At 36.8% G+C, this 24,902-nt stretch overlaps 1 protein-coding gene and 1 pseudogene across 4 annotated transcripts in view; one reads left to right on the plus strand and one right to left on the minus strand.

The window, feature by feature from the left end:
* The window catches only part of APOOL (apolipoprotein O like), a 105,481-nt gene that overhangs the window by 52,748 nt on the left and 27,831 nt on the right, over positions 1–24,902 (minus strand). For all 4 annotated transcript variants that reach the window (XM_049644028.1, XM_049644029.1, XM_049644026.1 and 1 more), the window contains exon 2: positions 19,273–19,377. In XM_049644028.1, coding sequence (XP_049499985.1) covers positions 19,273–19,377 — 105 coding nt within the window. The remainder of the gene's footprint in view (positions 1–19,272; positions 19,378–24,902) is intronic.
* Positions 8,886–9,882, plus strand: LOC125931804 (vacuolar protein sorting-associated protein 72 homolog; annotated as a pseudogene).

Consider the following 24,902-nt stretch of genomic DNA (forward strand, 5'->3'; position numbering starts at 1 on the left):
AATTAACAGATTCAATGCAATCCCTATAAAAATTCCATGGCATTAATTCTGTGGCATTTTCCACAGAAACAGAAGAAATAATCCTGAAATATATATGGAATGACAAAGACCCTGAAGCTAAAACAATCTTGACAAAGAAAAAAGCCTGAGGTATCACACTATACCTGATTTCAAACTATACTACAAAGCTATAGTAATGAAAAGAGTATGATATTGGCATAAAAACAGACATACAGGGGAGCCTGAGTGGCTTAGTCAGTTAAGCATCCGACTTTGGCTCAGGTCATGATCTCGTGGTTCGTGGGTTCAAGCCCCATGTCAGTCTCTGTGCTGACAGCTCAGAGCCTGGAGCCTACTTCAGATTCTGTGTCTCTGTCTTTCTCTCTCTCTGCTCCTCCCCTGCTCACACTCTGTCTCTCTCTCTCTCTCTCTCTCAAAAATAAATAAACATTAAAAAAAAAACAGACACACAGATCAACAGAACAGCATAGAGTCAAGAAATAAAACTATCCATTTATGGTCAATTTCTGTCAAAGGATGCAAGAACATACAATATGGAAAGGAAAGTCTCTTCAGTAAATGGTGCTGGGAAAATTGGACAGCTACATAGAAAAAACTGAAATCGTGGGAAAATAGAACCTTTGGAGCCATACAGATTTTGTCATGTATCATAATGTTAATTTTGCATGTTTTGGATTCTCTACTGAAGATTTTGCTTAAAAAAATTCAGGGAAAGAGTAAAGAAGGCAGAGTTGTAGGAGGATCTTATCAGTGCTTTGTCCCTCAAACACGGCTAAATAATTATCAAGTCATTCTGAACACCCAGGAAAACTATCTGAGGACTGAGGGAACAAACTGCACATCTAGAGGGAGAAAAGAGAAAACACTGTGGAAGGCAGGAGGTGTGGAGACATGATGTGAGGGAGAAAACAATCATGGATAGTGCAGAAGGGAGGGAGCCCTGATCACAGAGAGAAGAGAGAGACGGGGGGGGGGGAGAGAGAGAGAGAGAGAAGAGAGAGAGATAAAGTAGCACTGAGGAGACTGCACAAGAAAAACACCTCCCCCAAAACATTGACTGGAGAAATGAGAAGGGCTGATTATTGCAAGTTTTTACAAGCAGCTGAGCTCAAAGTCTAAAATTTTAGAAGTCTTCATGATCACCCGTTCTGAGGATCCCCTGGATCACACTGGGAGAGACTTTCTGCACCCAGTGCATTTGGAAGAGGTGACACTGCCTCTCAGGAAACAAAAGAGCCAGGGGGTGCCAATGAGCTGCCCGATTAATGAGCATACAGAGACACACCTGCTGAGAACAGCTACCTGGATGCCAAATGTTTGCTTTACCATACAATCCAAGCCCACGCGTGGTCATGCAACTACTTTTCTAGGACAAACCAGTACTAGCCAAAGCACAGCAAGAGCCTCCCCCAGAGGATCAGCATGGATCTGTGCCATGCCAGGTCCCTAAAATTTGCAGTTCTGAAACACAGTTGCACACCTGAGATAAAACAAGAGAACTGGGCTGCTAGGAATCAAGACAACTTCGACATTGACAGGATAAAGGTAGTAATCTGACAGAAACCTGGGACACAAGATGAGAGATTGTTCACTCTTCTGTGAGCGATTCCTGCACAGTGGCAGACGTGAACTCCTTTATCCAGGTAAGAGGGCAGGCTGACGCCATTTTTCAAACTTCACATGAGCATGGACAGACTTTATCAAGCGGCACAGAGCACACAGAGGAGGTTTGAGCCTCTTAAAACAAGCTCCACACCACTGTGCTGTGCAGGTGCCTTTTTACTGGGGAAAGTGTGATTGAGAGCCAGAGCAGTAGCAGGTATCTCTTCCAGAAGACCAGCACAAAACCCCCACACAACAGGTACACTGACCACAGAGTGCTGCAAAGTTCAGCTGTAGTGGAAATAGGACCAGAAAAACTTTCCTAACACACAAAAGACAGAGTCTTAGACAAAATTCCAAGACAGAGGAATTCATCCCAAAAGAAAGAACAAGAAGAGGTTGAGGTCCTGGTGGTAATCAAAATAGATATAAGTAATATGCCTAAACCAGAATTTAAAACAACATAAGAATACTGGCTGGTCCTGAAAAAAGCATAGCAATAGAGACTATTACCTAAAAGATGACAGACCTAAAAACTAGCCAGGCCAAAATAAAAAATGCTGTCACTGAGATGCAAAACCAACTGAGAGTAATGACAACAAGGATGGAAGAAGTAGACGGAGGAATAAGTGACACAGAGAATGAAATTATGGAAAAATGAAGCTGAAAAGAGGGAAAGAAAAATATTGGATCATGAATAGACTTAAGAAAATCAGTGACTCCATAAAGCATAATAGCGTTCACATTATAAGAGTCCCACAAGAAGAAGAGAGAGAAAAAAGGGCAGAAAGTTTATTTGACCAAATTATACCTGAAAACTTTCCTAATCAGGGGAAAGAAACATAACTCTGAATCCAGGAGGCACAAGAACTCCCATCAAAATAAACAAAAGCTGGCCAACACCAAGACACACTGTAGGTAAAATTTGTAAAATACAGAGATAAGGAAAGAATCATGAAAGCAGCAAGGGAAAAGAAATCCCTAACTTACAAGGAAAGACACATCAGGTTAGCAGCAGATCTCCCCACAGAAACCTGGCAGGCCAGAAGGCAGTGGCATAATATATATATATATATATATATATATATATATATATATATATATATTGTGCTGAAGGGGAAAAATTTGCAGCCAAGAATAATATAACCAGAAAGGTCGTCATTCAGAATAGGAGACATAAAGAGGTACCCAGACAAACAAAAACTAAAAGAATTCATGACCACTATACCAGCCCTACAGGAAATACTGAAAGAAATCTTTTGAGTGGTAAAGAAAGACCAAAAATAACAAAGACTAGAAAGAAACAGAGAAAATTTCCAGAACCAACCACTTCTCAAATAATACAATAGCATTATATTCATATCTATCCATAATCACTCTGAATCTAAATGAACTAAATGCTCCAATCAAAAGATATAGGATATCAAAATGGATTAAAAAAAAAAACAAACATGTATATGCTGTCTGTAAGAGACTCATTTTAGACCTAAACAAACTTACAGATTAAAAGTGATGGGATGAAAAACCATCTCTCATGCTAACAAACATCAAAATATAGCCAAACTAGCCACACTTAAAACTACATTTTAAACCAAAGACTATAACAAGAGATAAATAATGGAACTATGTCATAATAAAGGGAATTATACAACAGGAAGATCAAACAATCATAAATATTTCTGCCCCAAACTTGAAAGCACCCATATATCTATATATATAAATTAATAACAAACATAAACTGGGACACCTGGGTGGCTCAGTCAGTTAAGCGTCCAACTCTTGATTTCGGCTCAGGGCATGATCTCACAGTTCATGAGATCAAGCCCCACATTGGGCTCTGCACTGACAGCGAGGAGCCTACTTGGAATCATCTCTCTCCCTCTCTCTCCACCCTTCCCTCGCTCTCTCTCTCTCACAGTAAATAAACATTAAAAAAATAACAAACATAAAGAAACTCATTGATAATAACACAATCATAGTAGTGGATTTCAACACCCCACTTAGATCAATGGACAGCTCATCTAGGCAGAAAACCAACAAGGAAACCATGGCTTCAAATGACACACTGGACTAGATGGATTTAACATATACAATCAGAACATTTCACCCTAAAGCATTAGAACACACATTCTCTTCAAATGCACATGTGACAGTCTCCAGAATAGATCATATACTGGGTCACAAATCAGCCTTCAACAAGTAGAAAAAGATTGAAATAATACCATGTATATTTTCAGACCACAATGCTATGACACTTGAAGTCAACCACAAGAAAAAATGTAGAAAAGACCATACATACATGGAGATTAAAGAAATCCTTGTAAAGAATGAATGGGTTAACCAGGAAATCAAAGACGATATAAAAAAAAACTTAGAGACAAATGAGAATGAAAACATAACAGGCTGGAACCTTTGGGATGCAGCAAATGTGGTCATAAGAGGGAAGTATATAACAATATAGGCCTACATCAAGAAAATAACATTCAAATTCACAACCTAAACTTATACCTAAACGAGCTACAAAAAGATAAGCAAATAAAGCCTAAAGCCATCACAAGAAGGTAAATAATAAAGATTAGAGAGCACAAGTAAACAGTATAGAAACAAATAAAAAAACCTACAACAAACCATCAAAACTAAGAGGTGGTTCTCTGAAAGAATTAATAAAATTGATAAACCCCTAGACAAACTTATCAAAAAGAAAAGAGAAAGGACCCAATAAATAAAATTACAAATGAAATAGGAGTGATCACAGCCAACACAACAGAAATGCAAACAATTAAAAGAGAGTATTATGAAAAATTGTAAGGGAATCCAGGCAATCTTTAAGAAATGGACAAATTCCTAGAAACATACAAACTACCAAAACTGAAACAAGAAATAGAAAACCTGAACAAAAACATAAGCAGCAAAGAAACTGAGTCAGTAATCAAAAATCACACAACAAACAAAAGCCCAGGGCCAGATGGCTTTGAGGGGAATTCTACCACATGTTAAAAGAAGAGTTAAAACTTGTTCTTCTCAAAGTGTTCCAAAAATAGAAATGGAAGGAAAAGTCCAAATTCATTCTATCAAGTCAGCATTACCTTGATTCCAAAATGAGACAAAGACCTCACTAAAAACGAGAATTAAAAGCCAATATCCCTGATGAACATGAATGCAAAAATTCTCAACAAGATTCCAGTAAATTGAATCCGATAGTACATTAAAAAAAATTATATTCACCACAATCAAATGGGATTTATATCTGGGCTGCAGGGCAGTTTCAGTTTTTGCAAATCAAACAACATAATACACTACATTAATAAAAGGAAGGGTAAGAACCATATGATCCTCTCAATAGGTGCAGAAAAAGCATTTGACAAAATACAGCATCCATTCTTGATAAAAAACCCTCAACCAAGTAGGTGTAGATGGAACATAACTCGGCATCATAAAAGTCATATACTACAGACCCACAACTAATATTATTGTCATTGGGAAAAACATAGCATTCAGGAACAAGAAAGGGATGTCTACTCTCACCATTACTATTTAACATAGTACAGGAAGGCTTAGCCTCAGGAATCAAAAACAAAAAGAAAGAAAAAGCATCCAAATCAGTAAGAAACATGTCAAACTTCCACTACTTGCAGATGACATTATACTGTATGTAGAAAACCTGAAAAACTCTGCCAAAAAATTGCTAGAATGCATGAATTCAGCAAAGACATGGGATATAATATCAACATACAGAAATCTGTGGCAATTCTGTACACCAATAATAAAGCAGAAGAAAAAGGAATGTTTCCATTTACAATTGTACCAAAATCAATTAACAGACCTAGGAATAAACCTATCCAAAGAGGTAAAACATCTGTATTCAGAAAACTTATGAAAGAAACTGAAGAAGACAGAAAGAAATTGGAAAAAATTCCATGCTCCTATTTTAAAGAAAAAACGTTGTTAAAATGTCTATACTAGCCAAAGCAATCTACATGTTTAATGCAAACCCTATAACAATACCACCAGCACTTTCACAGAACTAGAAGAAACAATCCAAAAACTGATATGGAACCACAAAAGACTGCAAATAAATAGTCAAAGCAATCTTGAAAAAGAAAAACTGGAGGCATCACGATTCTGGATGTGAAACTATATTCCAAAGCTGTGGTGATCAAAACAGTATGGTACTAGAACAAAATAACAGTATGGAGTTTCCTCAAAAACCTAACAACAGAACTTCCCTACGATCCAGCAATGGCATTATTAGGTATTTACCCAAAGGATACAAAATACAGATATGAAGAGGTACATGCACCCCAATGTTTATTGGCAGCATTATCAACAATAGCCAAACTATGGAGAAAGTGCAAATATCCATTCACTGGTGAATGCATAAATCAGATGTGGTATATATATAAGGAATGGAATATTGCTCAGCCATCAAAAAGAATGAACTCTTGCCATTTGCAATGTCATGGATGGATCTAGAATGTATTATGCTAAGTGAATAAGTCAATCAGAGAAAGACAAATACCATATGATTTCACTGATATGTGGAATTTAAGAAACAAAACAGATGAACATTTGGGGAAAAGGGGGAGAAAGATAAGAGAGGGAAACAAACCAAAAAAGCCTATTAACGATAGAGAATAAACTGAGGGTTGATGGCAGGAGGTGAGTAGGAGATGGACTAGATGGGTGATGAGTATTAAGGAGAGCACTTGTGATGAGCCCTGGGTTTTGTATGTAAGTGATCAATCACTGAATTCTACTCCTGAAACCAATACACCAATATTGTACTGTACATTAACTAAAATTTAAATTAAAAACAAAACAAAAAAAGTAACCCAGACTCTTAAATACAGAGAAGAAACTGGTAGTTGCCAGGGAAATTAACGAGGGTGGGTAATGGGTGAAATAGATAAAGGGAATTAAGCATACACTTATCTTGATAAGTACAGAGAAATGTATAGAATTGTTCAATCACTATATTGTAAACCTAAAACTATAATACTGTATGTTAATTACACTTGAATTAAAAAAATTACAAATGCCAATAATCCAACTAAAGCAAGATCAATCTCACTTAGAACTGAAATGCAAACAAGCAAACAAAGTCTCAGAAGCATAGAGCAGAATAGTGGTCACCAGAGGTGGGTGGAGGAGGAAATGTGGAGGTTGCCAAAGAGTAAAGTTTCAGTTATTAAAGAATAAGTTCTAGAAATATAGTTAGTGTATGGTGACTATAGTTAACTATATTGTATTGTATACTTGAAATTCGTATTGTATACTTGAAATTTGTTAAGAGGGTAGATCTTAAGTGTTTTCCTTTCCAAACATACACAAAAGAAAATGTGCACATACATATATATATGTGTATATACATATATATATGTATACATACATACATATAATTCCTATTTGTCAGATATAAAGTTGAGAAAAAAAAATTTCAACTCTACTGTGAGAATTCTGTTTCCACTGAAGGAAGAACATCCTTACTATAGATTAGAAGCCTTACTATAGATTACTATAGGGCTTCAATGGGACTTACTGTATAAATACAACTTGTTTGTACTCAGAAAGTCTAATTAGATTAAGTAAGCTATAAAGCCACAAAAAAAAAAAACACATTTAAATTAAATTGAACCAAAGTAACTAGAACCCTCAAATCAGTATTTCTTCTCTGTTATTTTTTTGGTAAAAACAAGCCAATGACAGTAAGTCAAACTCATATCACAGAAATATTTAATAAAGTAACATGCAATGATATCTATGGCTGATTGTATACACACAGCACAGTTGTATCATTTTATAGATCTGAATAATGCAAATTTCATGGTTTAAAGAAATGATTACCCCCTGGCTCTGCAGTTTCCTAATAGACAAATTTAATTATATTCACCAGATGGTACTTAATAAGATAGGAGTATACTGAAACCTTTTAAAAAGATGTTTAACCAACAAGAATTAAACTATAAAAGGATTTTCGAGTTAACCACAAATTTACCAGAAGATTCAATTAACCAGAACACCTCAATCATAATGTTTTGGTTTAGTAGAGGCTTTATTGTAAATAAAGAGGCAAAACTCACCTTACCTGGAAATATTGCATGCAAATCACATTTTCATTCCTTCATAATTCTAAGTTCTTCAAATACTGGATCCCATCTTTGGGAATATTTTCTAGTACCTAGCTGGCAACCAACTTAGATAAGTAATTCAATTAAATTCTATTTTAAATGTATTGTGAAATACAATAAATACCAAGGAATTGAATTCTGTGTATTCTATAATAAAGAGCACAAAGTTACTTGAAAATTAAGTAGTATGTAAATTCAACTATTTGGGACAAATGCTACTTACCCTCCTACCTAGATTTTCAGCTTTCAAAGATGAGTGTCAAAGTAAGCTAAAAAAATCATCATCTCTCTAAGATTAATAAAAAAGAGAAAGAACACTAATAGTTAACAAGTATGTAGAGAAGTGGGTCTATCCCAGACTGCTAATGAAAATTAATAAAACATTACCAGGTGCTTATAACAGTGCCTCTTATAACAGTGCCTCACACACATACAAGAGGAATTCAGGAAATATTTTTGGTTAAATGAGTACTACCTTTATGCATTTCGATTTGGCACTGTATTGATATATATTTTTTAAATTTCTTTTAACATTTATTCATTTTTGAGAGAAAGAGACAGAGCACGAGTTGGGGAGGGGTAGAGAGAGAGGGAGACACAGAATCTGAAACAGGCTCCAGGCTCTGAGCTGACAGCACAGAGCCTGATGAGGGGCTCAAATTCACAAGCCATGAGATCATGATCTGAGCCGGAATCGGACACTTAACCTACTGAGCCACCCAGGCACCTCACTATATTGATATTTTTTATGCTTTCTGGCCTACAATTCCATTTCTAGAAATTTAAGTAAATATTGATAGATGAACATAAAGATTTGTGTACAGGGTATTTTATCAAAGTACTGATTATAATAGCAAAATAACTGGAAATATGCTAAGTTTCCAAAAAATTATGTAAACTGTAGTTTGATAATGGTACATTCATATATCCAATTATTTATGCCACCATTAAGAATTCTCTCCAATGTCATCCAACTAGTCAGTGGTGGAGTCAGAATTCAGATTCAAACTTACATATATTTCTCTAAGAATGTAGATAAATCTGAGGTGACTTAAGACTAGAAAAGATAAAAAGTACAATAGTGAACAGGGCACTGGGTGAGGGGTTGCTATTAGCACAGTCTCAGTAGGCAGTATGAGTTTGGCTAAGGGCCAGGTCCCCAGGAAGACGGCAGGGAACCAGCTTTCTGCGATCCTAGAGACAAGAGAGGAAGAGGGGTTCTATCAGACGACTTATGGGGGTTTCACAGAGGAATAAGGAGATAATGAGTATCAAGGGCACCAGTCAAACACAGAGGATTAGGTGGACTAGGACTCTGACATCAATGAAGGGGATGAACCATTCAGGGATAGAGAAGCAGAAGAGCCAAGAAGGAAGCTCTGAATAGTTACCAAAGCAATAAGGAGCCTCTCAAGAGCCTGAGGACTCGAAAGGTCAGCACTCCAGCTGGTAGCTCTCAGAAGGCCTGAGAAGACAAGGCACTACTGCCACTAGAACTAGAGGAAGATGGCTCTGACAGAATTCCATGCATCAGTCTACAGGTGAGCATACATTACAGACATTCCTTTGGGTACAGGGGAGAACAAGATCAGAGGAGTTCAACTTATGTACACTGGAGACATATGAACAGCTCGAGGCTGGCAAAAAGCAAGTACAGAAGAAGTGGAAGTGCCCTAGGCCCATAAACACCTATCATTCGGTGACAGTGCCACTTGTTGGGGAGCCAGGTCCTAAAGAAGAGAATGTGAATGTGGAAGGACTGGATACTGCTCCCATCGCTTCTGCACTGACTACCCATGACAGCCCTGAACCCATCATGCCTCCTGCTTGCTGCTCCCATACCTTCACCACTTTTAGTGATTATACATTCAAGGAATGATGTCCTCTAGGGTAGCTCCCAAAGGTCCCTGTTCCGGAGGTCTGCCCTGTGACCCATGACCCAACCCTGCACATGGACCGTGTCACAGACATCAGCTGTGCCACTGCTTGAGCCTTCAAGATTATCAAGTAGTAGAGCACTGCCCAGAGGCTGTCACCCACTGCCTCAGTACTGGGCCCTGGCCCACCAGATCCCAAGCCCCTGGCTGGCTCTGGGACACAAGCCTACCACCAGAAAATTATAGTCAAATAAAGAGATGTTTAGTCCTTAGAAACTTCTTTCCTGCCCTGACTTGGGGCTCTTAATGTTCCCCCTCCTCTCCCTGCTTCTCCCCTTTGTCATCTCTGAACTTTTCCCAAAGTTCTCCTGGTTTTTTGGGGGGGATGAGCTTAGGAATCCCCCGGACTTACACCAATGGGTTAACAAGGCATAAAGAAATACAAAGTCATAACATGTTCACACACAAGTTTGGGTACACTAGATTGGCACCCCAAGAATAGGAGGGTGAAAAGGCAACCTGAGAATAGGGAGGCACAAAGGCACCAGGAACAGGGCGGTGCAAAGGCACCCCAAAATAGAGACGGGGTGCAGAGCCCCCAGAATAGAGAGGGAGAGGCAAAGGCCTAAAATAGGAACGGGCACAAAGGTGCCCAATATATAGGTATATAATGTAAACAAGATTAGATATTCAGGGTGGAAGCACCCCCAATTTAGTACTGTAGCAGAAAAGCTGCTTTCAGAAGAGGATAGGGCCAGGTTAGGTAAACTGGTAATTAGACTATGGACCCCTGCACTGCAGGCAAAGCAGCCCAGAGCAGAGATGGTTAACAAAAGGCGCCTTATTAACCCTGATGTTATTTCCCCTATCTGTCTCATCCACTAGGCTAGCTAAAATAAACAGAGATGCTGCCTCATATCCGCTGTAAAGAACCTTCCTCCCAACTGCCCGGTGCCCGGATTTTGTTTTGTATTAACCCAAACCCCTAACCATGAATATCTTCAAGAACCCCTTTCCCTCAAGTCCACAAGTTAATGTTCACAGATTCATTGTCCCTTTGTGCATGTCCATCGCTATGTTTGTAAGCCTTCTGATTCTAATAAAAACGGGACAAGGACCCTTATTCGGGGCTCTTGTCTTTTCCCAGACATTATCCATCTCTCACTTTCAATCCTGCGTCCTGCTCTTTTGCTAGACAAGAGAGAACTCTAGACCCATAGTCTACGACAGTTTTATTTGTGTTTTTTAATCTAATAAAAGAGAAAGATCCCCTTAAAAAAAGTACAATGGCAAGGAGAAATCAATAACCACAATTAGATATGATAGACTGGATCAGTAAGATTTAAGTTAAACAGGCATAACTGTCCCTAGTCTACATGCATAAGTACAGATTGGAAAAAGACATAGCTTACCAGTAGCCCATGTAAAGAGGTTGAATTAATTTTAGAGAACTCCAACTTCACTATGTCATGGTTAAAGGTAAATTATAAGCAAGGTTGACTGTAGGGACACTTAAATATAAATATAAAAATGAATGTGTTCTTAGATAGTATAAATAGAAATATATTACCTAGAACAAGAGAAGTCAGAATCTGACTCTATTCTATAGTTGTCAAAATACATCTGTTAGAAAACACTAACTATGCTACATATTTTTGGCAAAGAATGATCATTATACACAAGAACTCCAATTTATGGTATATGAGGATTAAAGTTAATAATATACTTATCCAGTATGCAAAATTAGTTAAAGTATAACTGAAATATGCAGTGTTGTTTTATGCAAGAGGGATGAGAGTTTTTCTGTATAGCACCAACGGAAGAGCAGGAAAGCAAATGGATAGAAATTATTATGAGACAGGTTTGTGTTTGACATAAGGAAAGACCTTAGGTAAAATGAGAGCTGCCAGAAAATGGATGGACTGCCTTAGGTTCTTTTATCCAGAGTTTCATTATTGTAAAAAATAAATGGCCACTCTGTGTGCCTATCATAGAGAGGATTACAGAACCATACAGAAGACTAAACTAGAAAATATCCAAGGTCACTTTCAAAACTGAGATCTTAATGAATTTCTTAAACAAAGGTTTGCAAATATCAGGTATGCTCACATAAATTTGTTGAGAAAAAAAATCAAACTGCTTATAATTACTAAGCCCCTGTATATTGTTATTCATTAAGAAAAATTAGTAACTTTTTTTTTTCCATTGAAGTTAGGATTTTAGATGCTTTATTTTTATTCCAACTTTTATTTAAATCTTAGTTACTTACATACAGTGTAATACTGGTTGCAGGAGTAGAATTTAGTGATTTGTAACATACATATAACACATAGTGCTCTTCATAAAAAGTGCCCTCCTTAATACCCATCACCCATTTAGCCCATACCCCACCCACCTATCTCCATCAACCCTCAGTTGGTTCTCTATCATTAAGTCAAATGGTTTGTTTCCCTCCCTTTTCCCCCATGCTACATATTGATCTATTTTGTTTCCTAAATTCCACATATGAGTGACATCACATGCTATTTGTCTTTCTCTGATGGACTTATTACTGCTCAGCATAATACATTCTAGCTCCATCCATATACTTGCAAATAGCAAAATTTCATTCCTTTTGATGGCTAAGTAGTATTCCATCATATATATACAATTTCTTTATCCAGTCATCAGTCGATGGACACTTAGGCTCTTTCAATAGTTTGGCTATTGTTGATAATGTTATTAAAATCAGGGTGCATGTTGCCATGAATTAGTATTTTTGTATCTTTTGGATAAATACCTAGTAGTGCAATTTCTGGGTCATAGGGTAGGTTTTAACTTTTTGAGGAAATTCCATACTGTGGCTGAACCAATATGAATTCCTACCACAGTATAAGAGCGTTCCCCATTTGCCACAATCTTGCCAACATCTCGTTTCCCGTGTTGTTAATTTTAGCCATTGTGAAAGGTGTGAGGTGGTATCTTATTGTGGTTTTGACTGGTATTTCCCTGATGATGAATGATGACGATCTTTTCATATGACTGTTAGCCACCTGGAAGTCTTCTTTGGAGAAGTGTCTATTCATGTCTTTTGCACATTTCTTCACTGGATTGTTTTTTTTTGGGTGTTGAGTTTGATAAGTACTTTATAGATTTTGCATACTAACCCTTTACCTGATAGGTCATTTGCAAACATCTTCCCCCATTCCATGGGCTGCCTTTTAGTTTTGTTGATTGTTTACTTCACTGTGAAGAAGCTTTTTATCTTGACGAGATCCCAATAGTTCATGTCTACTTTTGTTTACCTTTTCTCCACTGACATGTTTAGTAAGATGCTCTGGCCAAGGTCAAAGAGGTGGCTGCCTGTGTTATCTCATCAGTTTGATGGTTTCCTGTCTCACATTTAGGTCTTTCATCCATTTAGAATTTATGTTTGTATATGGTGTAAGAAAGTGGTCATTTTCTGCGTGTCAATGCCCAGTTTTCCCAACACCATTTGTTGAAGAAACTGTCTTTTCCATCAGATATTCATTCCTGCTTTATCGAAGATTAGTTGACCATATAAATGTGGGTCCATTTCTGGGTTTTCCATTCTGTTCCATTGATCTACATATCTAGTTTTGTGCCACTACCATACTGTCTTGATGACTACAGCTCTGTAATTCAGCTTGATGTCTGAAATTGTGGTGTCTCCAGCTTTGCTTTTTTTTCAGGACTGCTTTGGTTATTGAGTCTTTTATGGTTCCACGAAAATTTTAAGATTGTTCTAGCTCTGAGAATAATTCTGGTGTATTTTGATAGGGGTTGCAGTAAATGTTTAAGTTGTTTTGGTTATTATAGACATTTTAACAATATTTATTCTTCTAATCCATGAGCATGGAAAGTATACCATTTCTGTGTGTCCTCTTCAATTTCCTTCATAACTATTCTATAGTTTTCAGAGTACAGATCTTTTACCACTTTGAGTATGTTTTTTCCTAGGTCTATTATTGTTTTTACTGTAACTGTAAATGGGGTTATTCCTTCATTTCTTTTTCTGCTGCTTCATTATTGGTAAATAGAAATGCACCATATTTCTGTATGTGGATTTCTTTTCCTGCAACTTTGCTAAATTCATGTGTTAGTGATGGCAATTTTTTGGAGTATTTCAGGTTTTCTACATAGAGTATCATATCATTTGCAAACAGTGAAAGTTTGACTTCTTCCTTGCTGATTTGGATGCAATTTCTTTTTGTTGTCTGATTGCTGAGGCTAAGAGTTCCAGTACTATATTAAATAATAATGAGTGGACATCCATGTCTTGTTCCTGACCTTAGAGGAAAAGCTGTTTTTCCCCATTGGGGATGATATTAGCTGTGGGTCTTTCATATATAACTTTTATGATGATGAGGTAGGTTCAATCTATATCTACTTGGTTGAGGGTTTTTATCAAGAATGGATGCTGTATTTTGTCAAATGCTTTTTCTGCATCTATTGAATCATATGGTTCTTACCCTTTATTAATACAGTATATCACACTGTGTAGCCCAGGAATAAATCCCAGATGATCGTGGTGAATGATTCTTCTAATGTACTGTTGGGATTCAATTTGATAGTATCTTGTTGAGAAATGCTGCATCCATGTTCATCAGGGATATTAGCCTGTAAATCTCCTTTTCAGCAGGGACTTTGTCTCATTTTGGAATCAGGGTAATGCTGACCTGGATAGAATGAGTTTTGACATTTTCCTTCTATTTTTTGGAATAGTCTGACAAAAACAGGTATTAACTCTTCCGTAAATGTCTGGTAGAATTACCCAGGGAAGCCATCTGGCCCTGGGCTTTTGTCTGCTGGGAGATTTTTTATTATGGATTCAATTTCTTTCCTGGCTGTGGATCTGTTCAAATTTTCTATTTCTTCCAACTTCAGTTTTTGTAGTTTGTTATGTTTCTAGGAATTTATCCATTTCTTCAGGGCTGCCCACTTTGTTGGCATATAATTTTTCATAATATCCTCATAATTACTTGTACTTCTGTGGTGTTTATTGTGATCTCTCCTCTTTCCTTCCTGATTTTATCTGGGTCCTTTCTCTTGTCTTTTTCATAAGTCTGGCTAGAGGTTTATCAATTTTATTTATTCTTTCAAAGAAGCAGCTCTTGGTTTCATTGATTTGTTCTACTGTTTTTGTTTCTATACCATTTATTTGTGCTCTATCTTTATTGTATCTCTTCTGTTGGCTTTAGGCTTTATTTGATGTACCTTTTCTGGCTCCTTTAGGTGTAATGTTAGATTTCATATGAGACTTTTCTTGTTTCTTAAGGTAGTCCTGTATTGCAATATACTTGCTTCTTAGGATTGCCTTTGCTGCATCCCAAATGTTTTGGACTGTTGTTTTCATTTTCACTTGCTTCCATGTATCTTTATTTCATCTTCAATTTCCCAGTTAACCCATTCATTAATAGGATGTTATTTAATCTCTATGTATCTGTTGACTTTCCACATTTTTTTTGTGGTTGACTTCACGTTTCACAACATTGTGGTCTGAAAATATGCATGGTATTATTTCAATCTTTTTGTACTTTTTGTGGGCTGATTTGTGACCCAGTATGTGATCTATTCTGGAGAACATCCCATGTGCACTTGAAAAGAATGTACGTTCTGCTGCTTTAAGATGAAATGTTATGAATATATATATTAAATCCATCTAGTCCAGTATGTCATTCAAAGCCATTCCTTCCTTGTTGATTTTCTGCTTAGACGTTCTGTCCATTGATGTATAGGGGTGCCAAAGTCCCCTACTATTACTGTATTATTGAGTTTCTTTATATTTGCTATTAATTTATTTATATACTTATGTGCTCCAATGTTGGGGACATTATATTTAGAACTGTTAGATCTTGTCGGATACTCCTTTTTATGATGATATAGTGTACTTCTTCATCTCTTGTTACACTCTTTAGTTTAAAATCTAGTTTGTCTGGGGGCACCTGGGTGGCTCAGTCGGTTAAGCATCCAATTTCTGCTCAGGTAATGATCTCACGGTTCGTGGGTTCGAGCCATGTGTCATGCTCAGTGCTGACAGCTCAGAGCCTGGAGCCTGCTTCAGATTCTGTGTATCCCTCTCTCTGCCCCTTCCCCACTCATACTCTCTCAAAAATAAATGGACATTTTAAAAAATAATAAAAAAATAAAATAAAATCTAGTTTGTCTGATTTAAGTATTGGTACCATGCTTTGTTTTGATGTCCAATTGTGTGATAAATATTTCTCCATCCCCTCACTGTTAATCTGTAGGTGTTTTTAGGTCTAAAATGAGTCTCTTGTAGGAAGCATATACATGGGTTGTGTTTTTGGTTTTTAAGACTTTTTTTTAATATTCATTTATTTTTGAGAGAGAAAGTGTGGGAGAAGGGCAGGGAGAGGGGCAGAGAGAATCCCAAGCAGGCTCCATGCTGTCATCAAAAAGCCAAACACAGGGCTCGAACTCAAAACCATGAGATCATGACCTGAGCTGAAATCAAGAGTCAAACGCTTAACCTACCGAGTCACCCAGGCACCCCTGCGTTTTTTTTTTTTTATATCTGTTCTGATACTCTATGTGTTTTGATAAGAGCATTTAGTCCATTTATACTCAGAGTAATTATTGATAGATATGAATTTAGTGCCATTGTGTTACCTGAAATTGGGTGTTTTTGACGATGTTCTCTGTTCTTTTGTAGTGGTTGCTGCTTTTGTTTTTTTATCCCCCCCACCAAAAGAGCCCCTTTAATATTTCTTATAGGACTTTTTTAGTGGTCACAAATTCCTTTTGTTTTTGTCTGGGAAACTCTATCTCTGCTTCTATTCTGAATGGCAGCCTGCCGGATAAAGTATTCTTGGCTGCATATTTTTCCCATTCAGCACACTGAATATATCATACTACTCCCTTCTGGCCTGCCAAGTTTCTCTACAAAGATATGTTGGGAACCTGATGTCTTTCTTTGTAGGTTAAGGACTTTTTCCCCTTGCTACTTTCAGGATTCTTTCCTTTCCTTATCTATGCATTTTGTGAATTTGACTATATCTCGGTGATAGTCAGCTTTGTTGAATTAATCAGAGTTCTCTGTGTATCTTGGATTTTGATGCCTATTTACTTCCTCAGATTAGGGATGTTTTCAGCCCAAATTTGCTCAAATAAAGCTTCTGCCCCTTTCTCTTTTTCTTCTTCTGAGATGCCTATGATACAAATATTATTATGCTTTAAGGAGGTATTGAGTTCTATATATATTTGTAAGCCAATACCTTTCTTTCCCTCTTTATTTTGGCTTCAGTTTCTTCCCATAATTTTATCTTCTATATCACTTATTGGTTCCTCTGCTTCATCCATCCTCAATGTCTGCATATATTTGCCTTTGCATCTTGGTTACAGCATTTTTTTATTTCAGCCTGAGTAGTTTTTAGTTCTTTTATCTCTGCAGTAAGGAATTCACTAGTGTCTTCTCTTATTTTTTCAATCCCAGCTAGTGTCCTTATGATTATTGTTTTAAAGTTTGGTTCAGACATCTTACTTGTATCTATATTGATTAAATACCTGGCTGTGACTTCCTGTTCTTTCTCTTGGGGTGAATTCCTCCATCTTGTCATTTTTGTCTGGATCACTGCTTTTTTGTATGATTGTTAAAAAAGCCTATTATAGGGACACCTGAGTGGCTCAGTTGGTTAAACATCCGACTTCAGCTCAGGTCATGGTCTCATGGTTCTTGTATTCGAGCCCCATCATTGGGCTCTGTGCTGACAGCTCAGAGCCTGGAGACTGCTTTGGGTTCCATGCCTCCCTCTCTCTCTGCCCCTCCCCCACTCGTGCTCTGTCTACATCTCTCAAAAATAAATTAAAACGTTAAAAATTTTTTAAAAAAAGAAGCTACGTCCTAGGTGTGTTTTGGTCTGCTTGTTAAAAGAAGCTAGATCCAAAAAAGGTAAAATAATAAAATTAAATTAAAATTTTTTTTAAATAAATTAAATAAATTATTCTGTATCCCATACAAAAAGATTAATAAAAGCAAAGGAAGTTAGATCCTATTTCCCCTAGGGCTTAAGCTTTGTAGCACTTTATGATCACTAGAGTTGGTACACACAAGGGGTTTGTGCTGGTTGTCTGGGGATGGGGATGGGGCCCAGATTCTCAGGCAGACTTGTCCTAGGAGAGATTTACCTGCACTTTTTCCTTACCTCTGAGGAAGCCCTCAGAGAAGAGGAAATGATCACCACTCCTGTATCCCAGGCTTCTCTCAGATCACTGCCTTCACCCTGCCTGCATCTGAGCTGTCTGCCTGCAAGCTGGCACAGCACTCCTGTGTTTTATCTCAGGCATGCAGCTGGTTTTCAAAACTCCAAATCCAAGAGATCCTAGTGACACAGACCTGTGCAGATCCTCTGGGGGAGGGTCTCACTGCACTGTGGCAGGACATCAGCTTGTCCCAGAAAACAGTCACATGACTGCATAGCAGCTCTGAGTTTATAGTAAAGAGAAGCAAGAAGCCCACACAAAGGCTTGCCACACTCACCTGGCATCCCTGTTTCTATGTTAGTGAACAGGGACACTCAATGGTGCCTGCCATGGCTTTTGTCCCTGGAGAGGCCATGCCACCTCTCCCAAATGCACTACAATAAAGGCAAGTGCTTCTCCTTGTGCAACCCTGGGGATCCTCAGGCCACCCTTCCTGCTCCTGGTTTTTTGCCCTCCTTCCCCACCAGAGCACTGCTAAGCCCACCAGAGGACACTGGCAATGGGACAGACCTCCAAGACTTCAGACTCTGCACTCCATTGCTTACAAAAACTTATGGTATTTAGCCTCTCTCCTTTTCCAAGTCAGTGGGTTTTGGCAAGAGGTTTTTGTCATGCAATCATTTGTGCGTGTTTTCACTCTTTCTCTCTCTGTCGCTCTCTCTCTTCACATTCTCCCTCATTCTCACTCCTCTGTCATGATCAGGTCTCCCTCCCCTCCTCAATGCCCACAGCTCTTTTATCCTCCAAATCAACTCTCTGCAATTCCTACCTTCCATAATGTGGCAGTTTTTCTTATCTCTAGTTGTGCAGTTTGTTCGCTCAGGCCTCCGATCTATTTCTTGGGTGATTAGAATGATTTGATATTTATCTAGCTGTTTTCAAGGGACAAGGCAAGCCTGGGTCACCCTACTCCTCCACTATCTGAATCTCCTCCTAGATGTTTGATTTAAATATAATAAATACAGTAATTATTTTGATACAACCTATAACTATTTCTTTCAACTTCCTTTTTATATTTTTTAATGTATATTTATTTTTGAGAGAGAAAGAGAGAAAGAGAGAAAGAGAGAAAGAGAGAGAGAGAGAGAGAGAGAGAGAGAGAGGGAGAGAAAGAGAGAGTCAGCAGGCAAGGGGAAGAGAGAGAGGGAGACACAGAATCTAAAGCAGGCTCCAGACTCCAAGCTGTCAGCACAGAGCCCGATGTGGGGCTTGAACTCATGAACTGCGAAATCATGACCTGAGCCAAAGTCAGATGCTTAACTGACTAAGCCACCTAGGTGCCCCTCTTTCAACTTCTAAAACGTGCTTAACATTTTCATTAAAGATATATTTTTGATGAATGGATATAACTCAAAAAAAACACTCATGGCTTTTGCATATTTATGTTATACAAAATTCACAAACTTTTGTAGGCAAATTACCTGCTCTGGTTTTACTAGATGCTTTTTCAATTCTTCTTCTTTGGCTGCATGTACACTTATAGATGCACACATCAGACCTGCAGGTATGGTTATCAGTTTTCCCATCTGAGAAAGATATATCAAAAACATATTTTTAATTGAAAACCTCCTCATTTTCCATTTCCTGATAAATTTGGTATCCTAGAACACTAATGGGTTTCATTTGAAGTAGTAAAAACTCAAGCACTCCAAATTGCTTCATACATTTTTAGAATATAATTCCTAAAATTCTCTTACCATACTAGATGGTAAAATATTATTTTTATTAATTTTTAAACTGTGTACTTCATGTAGAATATATCAATAAAATAATTATTAATAAGTGAATACAAAATTTGAGTGATGAAGTAGAAAAGATCATGGTATTCAGTCTACAAATAAGTGTCAGACCATGCTCAGGAAATACTATCAGACCACACCCTCCATGCTTAGGATATTATCAGTAAAAAAAAAAACAAAGATTCTTGCTCTTATGGAGCTGACATTCTAGTGGAGCACAAACAGGCAATAAACACAATAAATAAATGATATATTACAAAATGATAAATTCTATGGAGAAAGTAAAAGACTAGGGTGATAAGGAGTACTAGGTGATTCAAGCTGTATCTTGAAATACAACTTATATTATTTATAAAAGTAATTTCTTACCATTACAAATCCTTTTTCCTAACTTCTCAACACGTTGCTCTTTCTCTGTCTCGTGCTTAATCTAAAGCCAAAAGTGACCTCTGTTTCAGATATAGCTTGATTTGAAATAAGAATGCAGGAAAATCACTGGCTCTTAGAACAAAGTGCTCCAGTGTTCATTCAGGCACCAAAATAATTCCTAAAGATTATGTGTTCAAGGCCAAATGAAAAGCTTTCCAGGGAACAAATACTGTTAAAGTTTTACATAGGAAAGGAGGTTTGATGAAATTGACAAAGGACATCCAGAGGAAAGAGGTCTCTTTTGATTACACACAAGTGAAACTGTACAAGAACTGGAACAAATACTAGCCAAAGAATTTTACGTGTTCTCTGATAACAGTGATAGTGTCTAAACTTCATTTCTAACACAGTTTTCAATATTTTCTGAGCAGAATAAGGGAAGCTACTGAAACTAGTTAGGCAACTTCTTGTTTGAGCCAGGCATAACTCTGATTTAGATTGAGACTCCAGAAACACAGGGTAAAATGAAGACTCAAAACTGATAAAGATTTGTTCACTGTTATTTTCCCTTCAAGCTTCCCTTTGGTACATATGCCAGCATCACAGAATAATTTATTTAGGCCTGCCTTCCCAAACGACATTACTTTTGATTTTTTACACTTGGTATCCACTAATGAAATAAGATTTCTACATCATATCTGTGTCATTTTTCAGCAAAAAAAAATATTAAAGCTGATGTAATCAATGATACTCTCTCCCATGCACCTGAGAAATCTTGTTAATATATCTGAAGTGATTAAAGAATGTCAATTCTTACACTTAAAAACTATTTTAAAACACCTGGTTAGACCTTATTCCTTAGATACAAAAAAACCCACCACTTTTGAAGTAAGTTAATACCTAAATATTTTTCAATACCCAAATCTTCTCAGAGTGTATTTATCTTACTTTGCATAATACAGTAACATAGAACTATTTTATATAAACTATAAAATATGTTCATATTGTTTGATACTTATGATCTAGTGCTCCAGAGTCTAGATTAACTAAACTAGTGGCCTAAAAAGTTAATATATCTTGAAAAATGCCTACATAAATTTGCATTTACTACATTTTCTACTCAGTAGGGTAGGGTCAATCCACCTTTTATTTATGAGGCAGTGTGGTAAAATGGAAAAAACATGAGCTTAGGAGTTACACAGGCCTGGTTTTGAATTCCAGCTGTGGATCTGTCTAAATCTGGACAAGTTACTTAAGCTCTTAGAGTTATGCTGCACAATATGCTAACTTTTAGCTACTTGTGATTATTTAAATTAAAATAAAGTAAGTAAAATGTTAAATTTATTTCCTTAGTCATATTAGCCCCATTTCACATGCTCAACAGTGTACTGTACAGCACAGATACACAGTAATTCCATCATCGAAGAAATTCCTACTGGACAGTACTATGCTCATGTCCCAGGTTATATATCTGAAAAACATGGGAATGCCTTTCTTTTTATGGTAATCATAAACATTATATGTATAATGTAAAACTGGTTTGTCTTTGGTAAATGGGCAATTAATTTTTGCTCCTCAATCTTTCCTCCCTGGACGAAGATGTTAAGTGGCTGTGCTTACACTTCATTTTTCTTCTTCCATGTATTTGATGTTTATCAGGCTCTGGTTGAGAAACATAATAACAATAAAATATAGCATATTTGTTGTCTCTAAACAAAAAAGGCCAAGATTTTGGTCCAAAGAAAATAGCACATTGGCATATTCAGGCTTTTCAAAAACAGGTTATACTGATGAAGAAGGGATCCCTACCCAAAGAGAGGCAGCTGACTGCATACCACAGTGAAAAATTTAGAATAGGAATTGGCAAACTACCGCTCTTGGCTAAATCTGGCCTGGTCTCTGAACTAAATTTTTTTATTAATATTTAAAGGTTTATGAAAATAAAAATAAACAAAAAACAAAGAAGGATATGTGGCCTTATGTTCTGTACAGTCTAAAAACTTACTAATCCTTTATAGAAAAAAAAGTCAATTCCTGATTTAGAAAATTAAACAAGATATTCAAAAAGTATTAGAGTTTGAGGGTAGTATGCAAACATACAAGCTAATAAAGCTGTTAAAGAGCATTAAAATTGAACAAAGCCAATCGTACTTTTCACAAGGTAAGACCTTGCATTAAAATTATTTGTAACTTCAAAATAATGATTTGTCAATTCAAAATTATAAATGACTTGTTTAAAATTAATGAGAGATAAAAACTGGCTTCCTCCAGAAGTTAACAGGTTTTAGGAAAAAATTCTATTGTAAAAGAGATTTACAAAAACCAAGACTGAAGATGAGCATCAGGATAACTCCCATATAAGACACAAACCTTCCAAACACTTCTGTAATCAAACTATAGTTGATTGTCATTATTTGCAGTAGTTGCATTTCACAAAGTAGCTGTGAACATTTATTTAAGGAATACTGAAACACTGCTCCTAGGGAAAATAAACACTTAATTTCTTGCAAGCCTCTGGTTATGATTTCATCAGCTGACCAATATGTAACCTTGATTTATATGTGTTTCCATTTAAATGTTTATTTATTTTTGAGAGAGACAGAGACAGAATGTGAGTGGGTTGGGGCAGAGAGAGAGGGAGGCACAGAATCCAAAGCAGGCTCCAGGCTCCAAGCTGCCAGCACAGAGCCTGATGCTGGGCTTGAACTCATGAGCTGTGAGATCATGACCTGAGCTGAAGTCGGACACTCAACCGACTGAGCCACCCAGGTGCCCTGATATACATGTTTCCATTTAAAAACACCTTCGTTCTAAAAAAGGATTTAAAAAAATAAAAACACCTTATTTAATACACATTGTTAACTCATTAACATTAAACTTATGGCCAACAGCACTATAACTCATTCTTAAACAAAGTATATTGAACACACATATTTTCTCTATAAGGAATATCATATTTCTTGCACTTAAAAACACAAGATAAACTTGTGCACTATGCATGAGAACTATTTTAAATACTAGCATCACCAAAAAATGTGAAAAAAATGTAAGACCAATTGGATCACAGAAGGGACACCAACCAGGTCACAATATGACAGCTGAAATAATATGGTAAAATAGTGCCTTATCCAACTTCACTTGGAACATAAACATAGGGGTTTCCTCTTCTTTATTAATAGAATTAAAATTTAAAGCTCTCTTCTATAAGAAATTGTGTTACCTATTTTGTAATAAACAGCATTAATTATAGTCTAACATAAAAACAGTCCCTAATTATTAGTTCTGCTTTAGAAATGTATCACCATGTAGCAAAGAACTTTTTTTTTTACTAAAGAGTCCTGTGAAAAGTATAAAATTTTTTCAACTTAAAAATGTAAAGTTAAAAAGGTAAGCCTTAAAAATTAAAAGGAAAATGAAATAAACCATGTAGAGACAATGAGCACAGAGAAGAACAATTCATAGTGTACCTGCAACCATGCAATTAATTGTTCATTCCTTTTTTTTAATGTTTGTTTACCTTTGGGACAGAGAGAGACAAGAATGTGAGCAGGGGAGGGGCAGAGACACAGGGAGATACAGAATCTGAAGCAGGCTGCAGGCTCCAAGAGGTCAGCATAGAGCCCTACATGGGGCTCGAACTCATGAGCCATGAGATCATGACCCGAAGTTGTCTACCCAACCAACTGAGCCACCCAGGCACCCCTGATTGTCCATTCCTAATGGGCAATATACCCAAAGGACAGAGAGAACAGCAAAAAATACAAATGTAAAAACAACAAAAAATTTAAAACTTCTTAGCAATGTGTTTCATAATATGTTTCTAATCGTTATTGTTGGTAGTAGTGATGTCATTTTATTATGAAACTGCTAGGTGTGTTTTGTAGAATAACACAATTAGAGTATTCTGGTATTTGAAAGACTGAGATTTTTAGTAGGGGATAAAGATTAATGAAGTTAAAGCAAAATCTTCCAGCTCTCAATTTAAATATGAATTATCAGTTAGCTGCCCTATACTACCTTGATACATAAGATAAAGACAGTGAAACAGACACCATAGGAATTCATTTAAAAAATTTCAAGAATTCAGAAACTCTATAGGGCAAATGACATAACCTGATTTCAATAAACAAACAAAGCAAAATGGAGTGAAAGACTTGAGAAACTTAAAAATAATAAATTCCAATATGCGGATACTATTTGGAATGAGAATTAAAAAATGAACTTCAAAAACTTATGACAAATTCAGGGATTTTTAATGTACTCTTTTTTGTAATGTTTATTTATTTTTGAGAGAGAGTGCACAAGTGAGGGAAGGACACAGGGAGAGGGAGACAGAGGATCTGAAGTGGGCTCTGCACTGACAGAGAGCCCAATGCAGGGCTTGAACTCACAAACTGCAAGATCATGACTTGAGCTGAAGTCAGATGCTTAACTTGGCTGAGCCACTTCGACACCCCTTAAATGTACTCTTTAATAACCATTGCGAAGTTCACCCATTGCCCATCCACCTCCCATCTGGTAACCACCAGTTTGTTCTTAGTTAATGGTCTGTTTCTGGGTCTATTTTTCCTTCATTCATTTGTTTTATTTCTTAAATTCCACATATGAGCAACATCAAATGGTACTTGTCTTTCTTTCTCTGACTGACTTATCTCGCTTAGCATTATACACTTTAGCTCTGTTCATGTTCTTGCAAATGGCAAGGTTCCATTCTTTTCCATGGCTGAACAATATTCCACTGTGTGTGTATGTGTGTAAATATATGTTTACATTGTATATATATATATGTGTATATAAACATATATATAACATTTACATGTATGCATTTATATATAGACATATTTTCTTTATCCATTCATCTACTGATGGACATGGGCTGTTTCCATAGTTTGCGTATTGTAATAATGCTGCAAATAAACAGAGAAGTGCATGTAACCCCTTGA

Source organism: Panthera uncia, chromosome X (genome assembly GCF_023721935.1).
Source record: "Panthera uncia isolate 11264 chromosome X, Puncia_PCG_1.0, whole genome shotgun sequence".
NCBI classification, from domain to species: domain Eukaryota; kingdom Metazoa; phylum Chordata; class Mammalia; order Carnivora; family Felidae; genus Panthera; species Panthera uncia.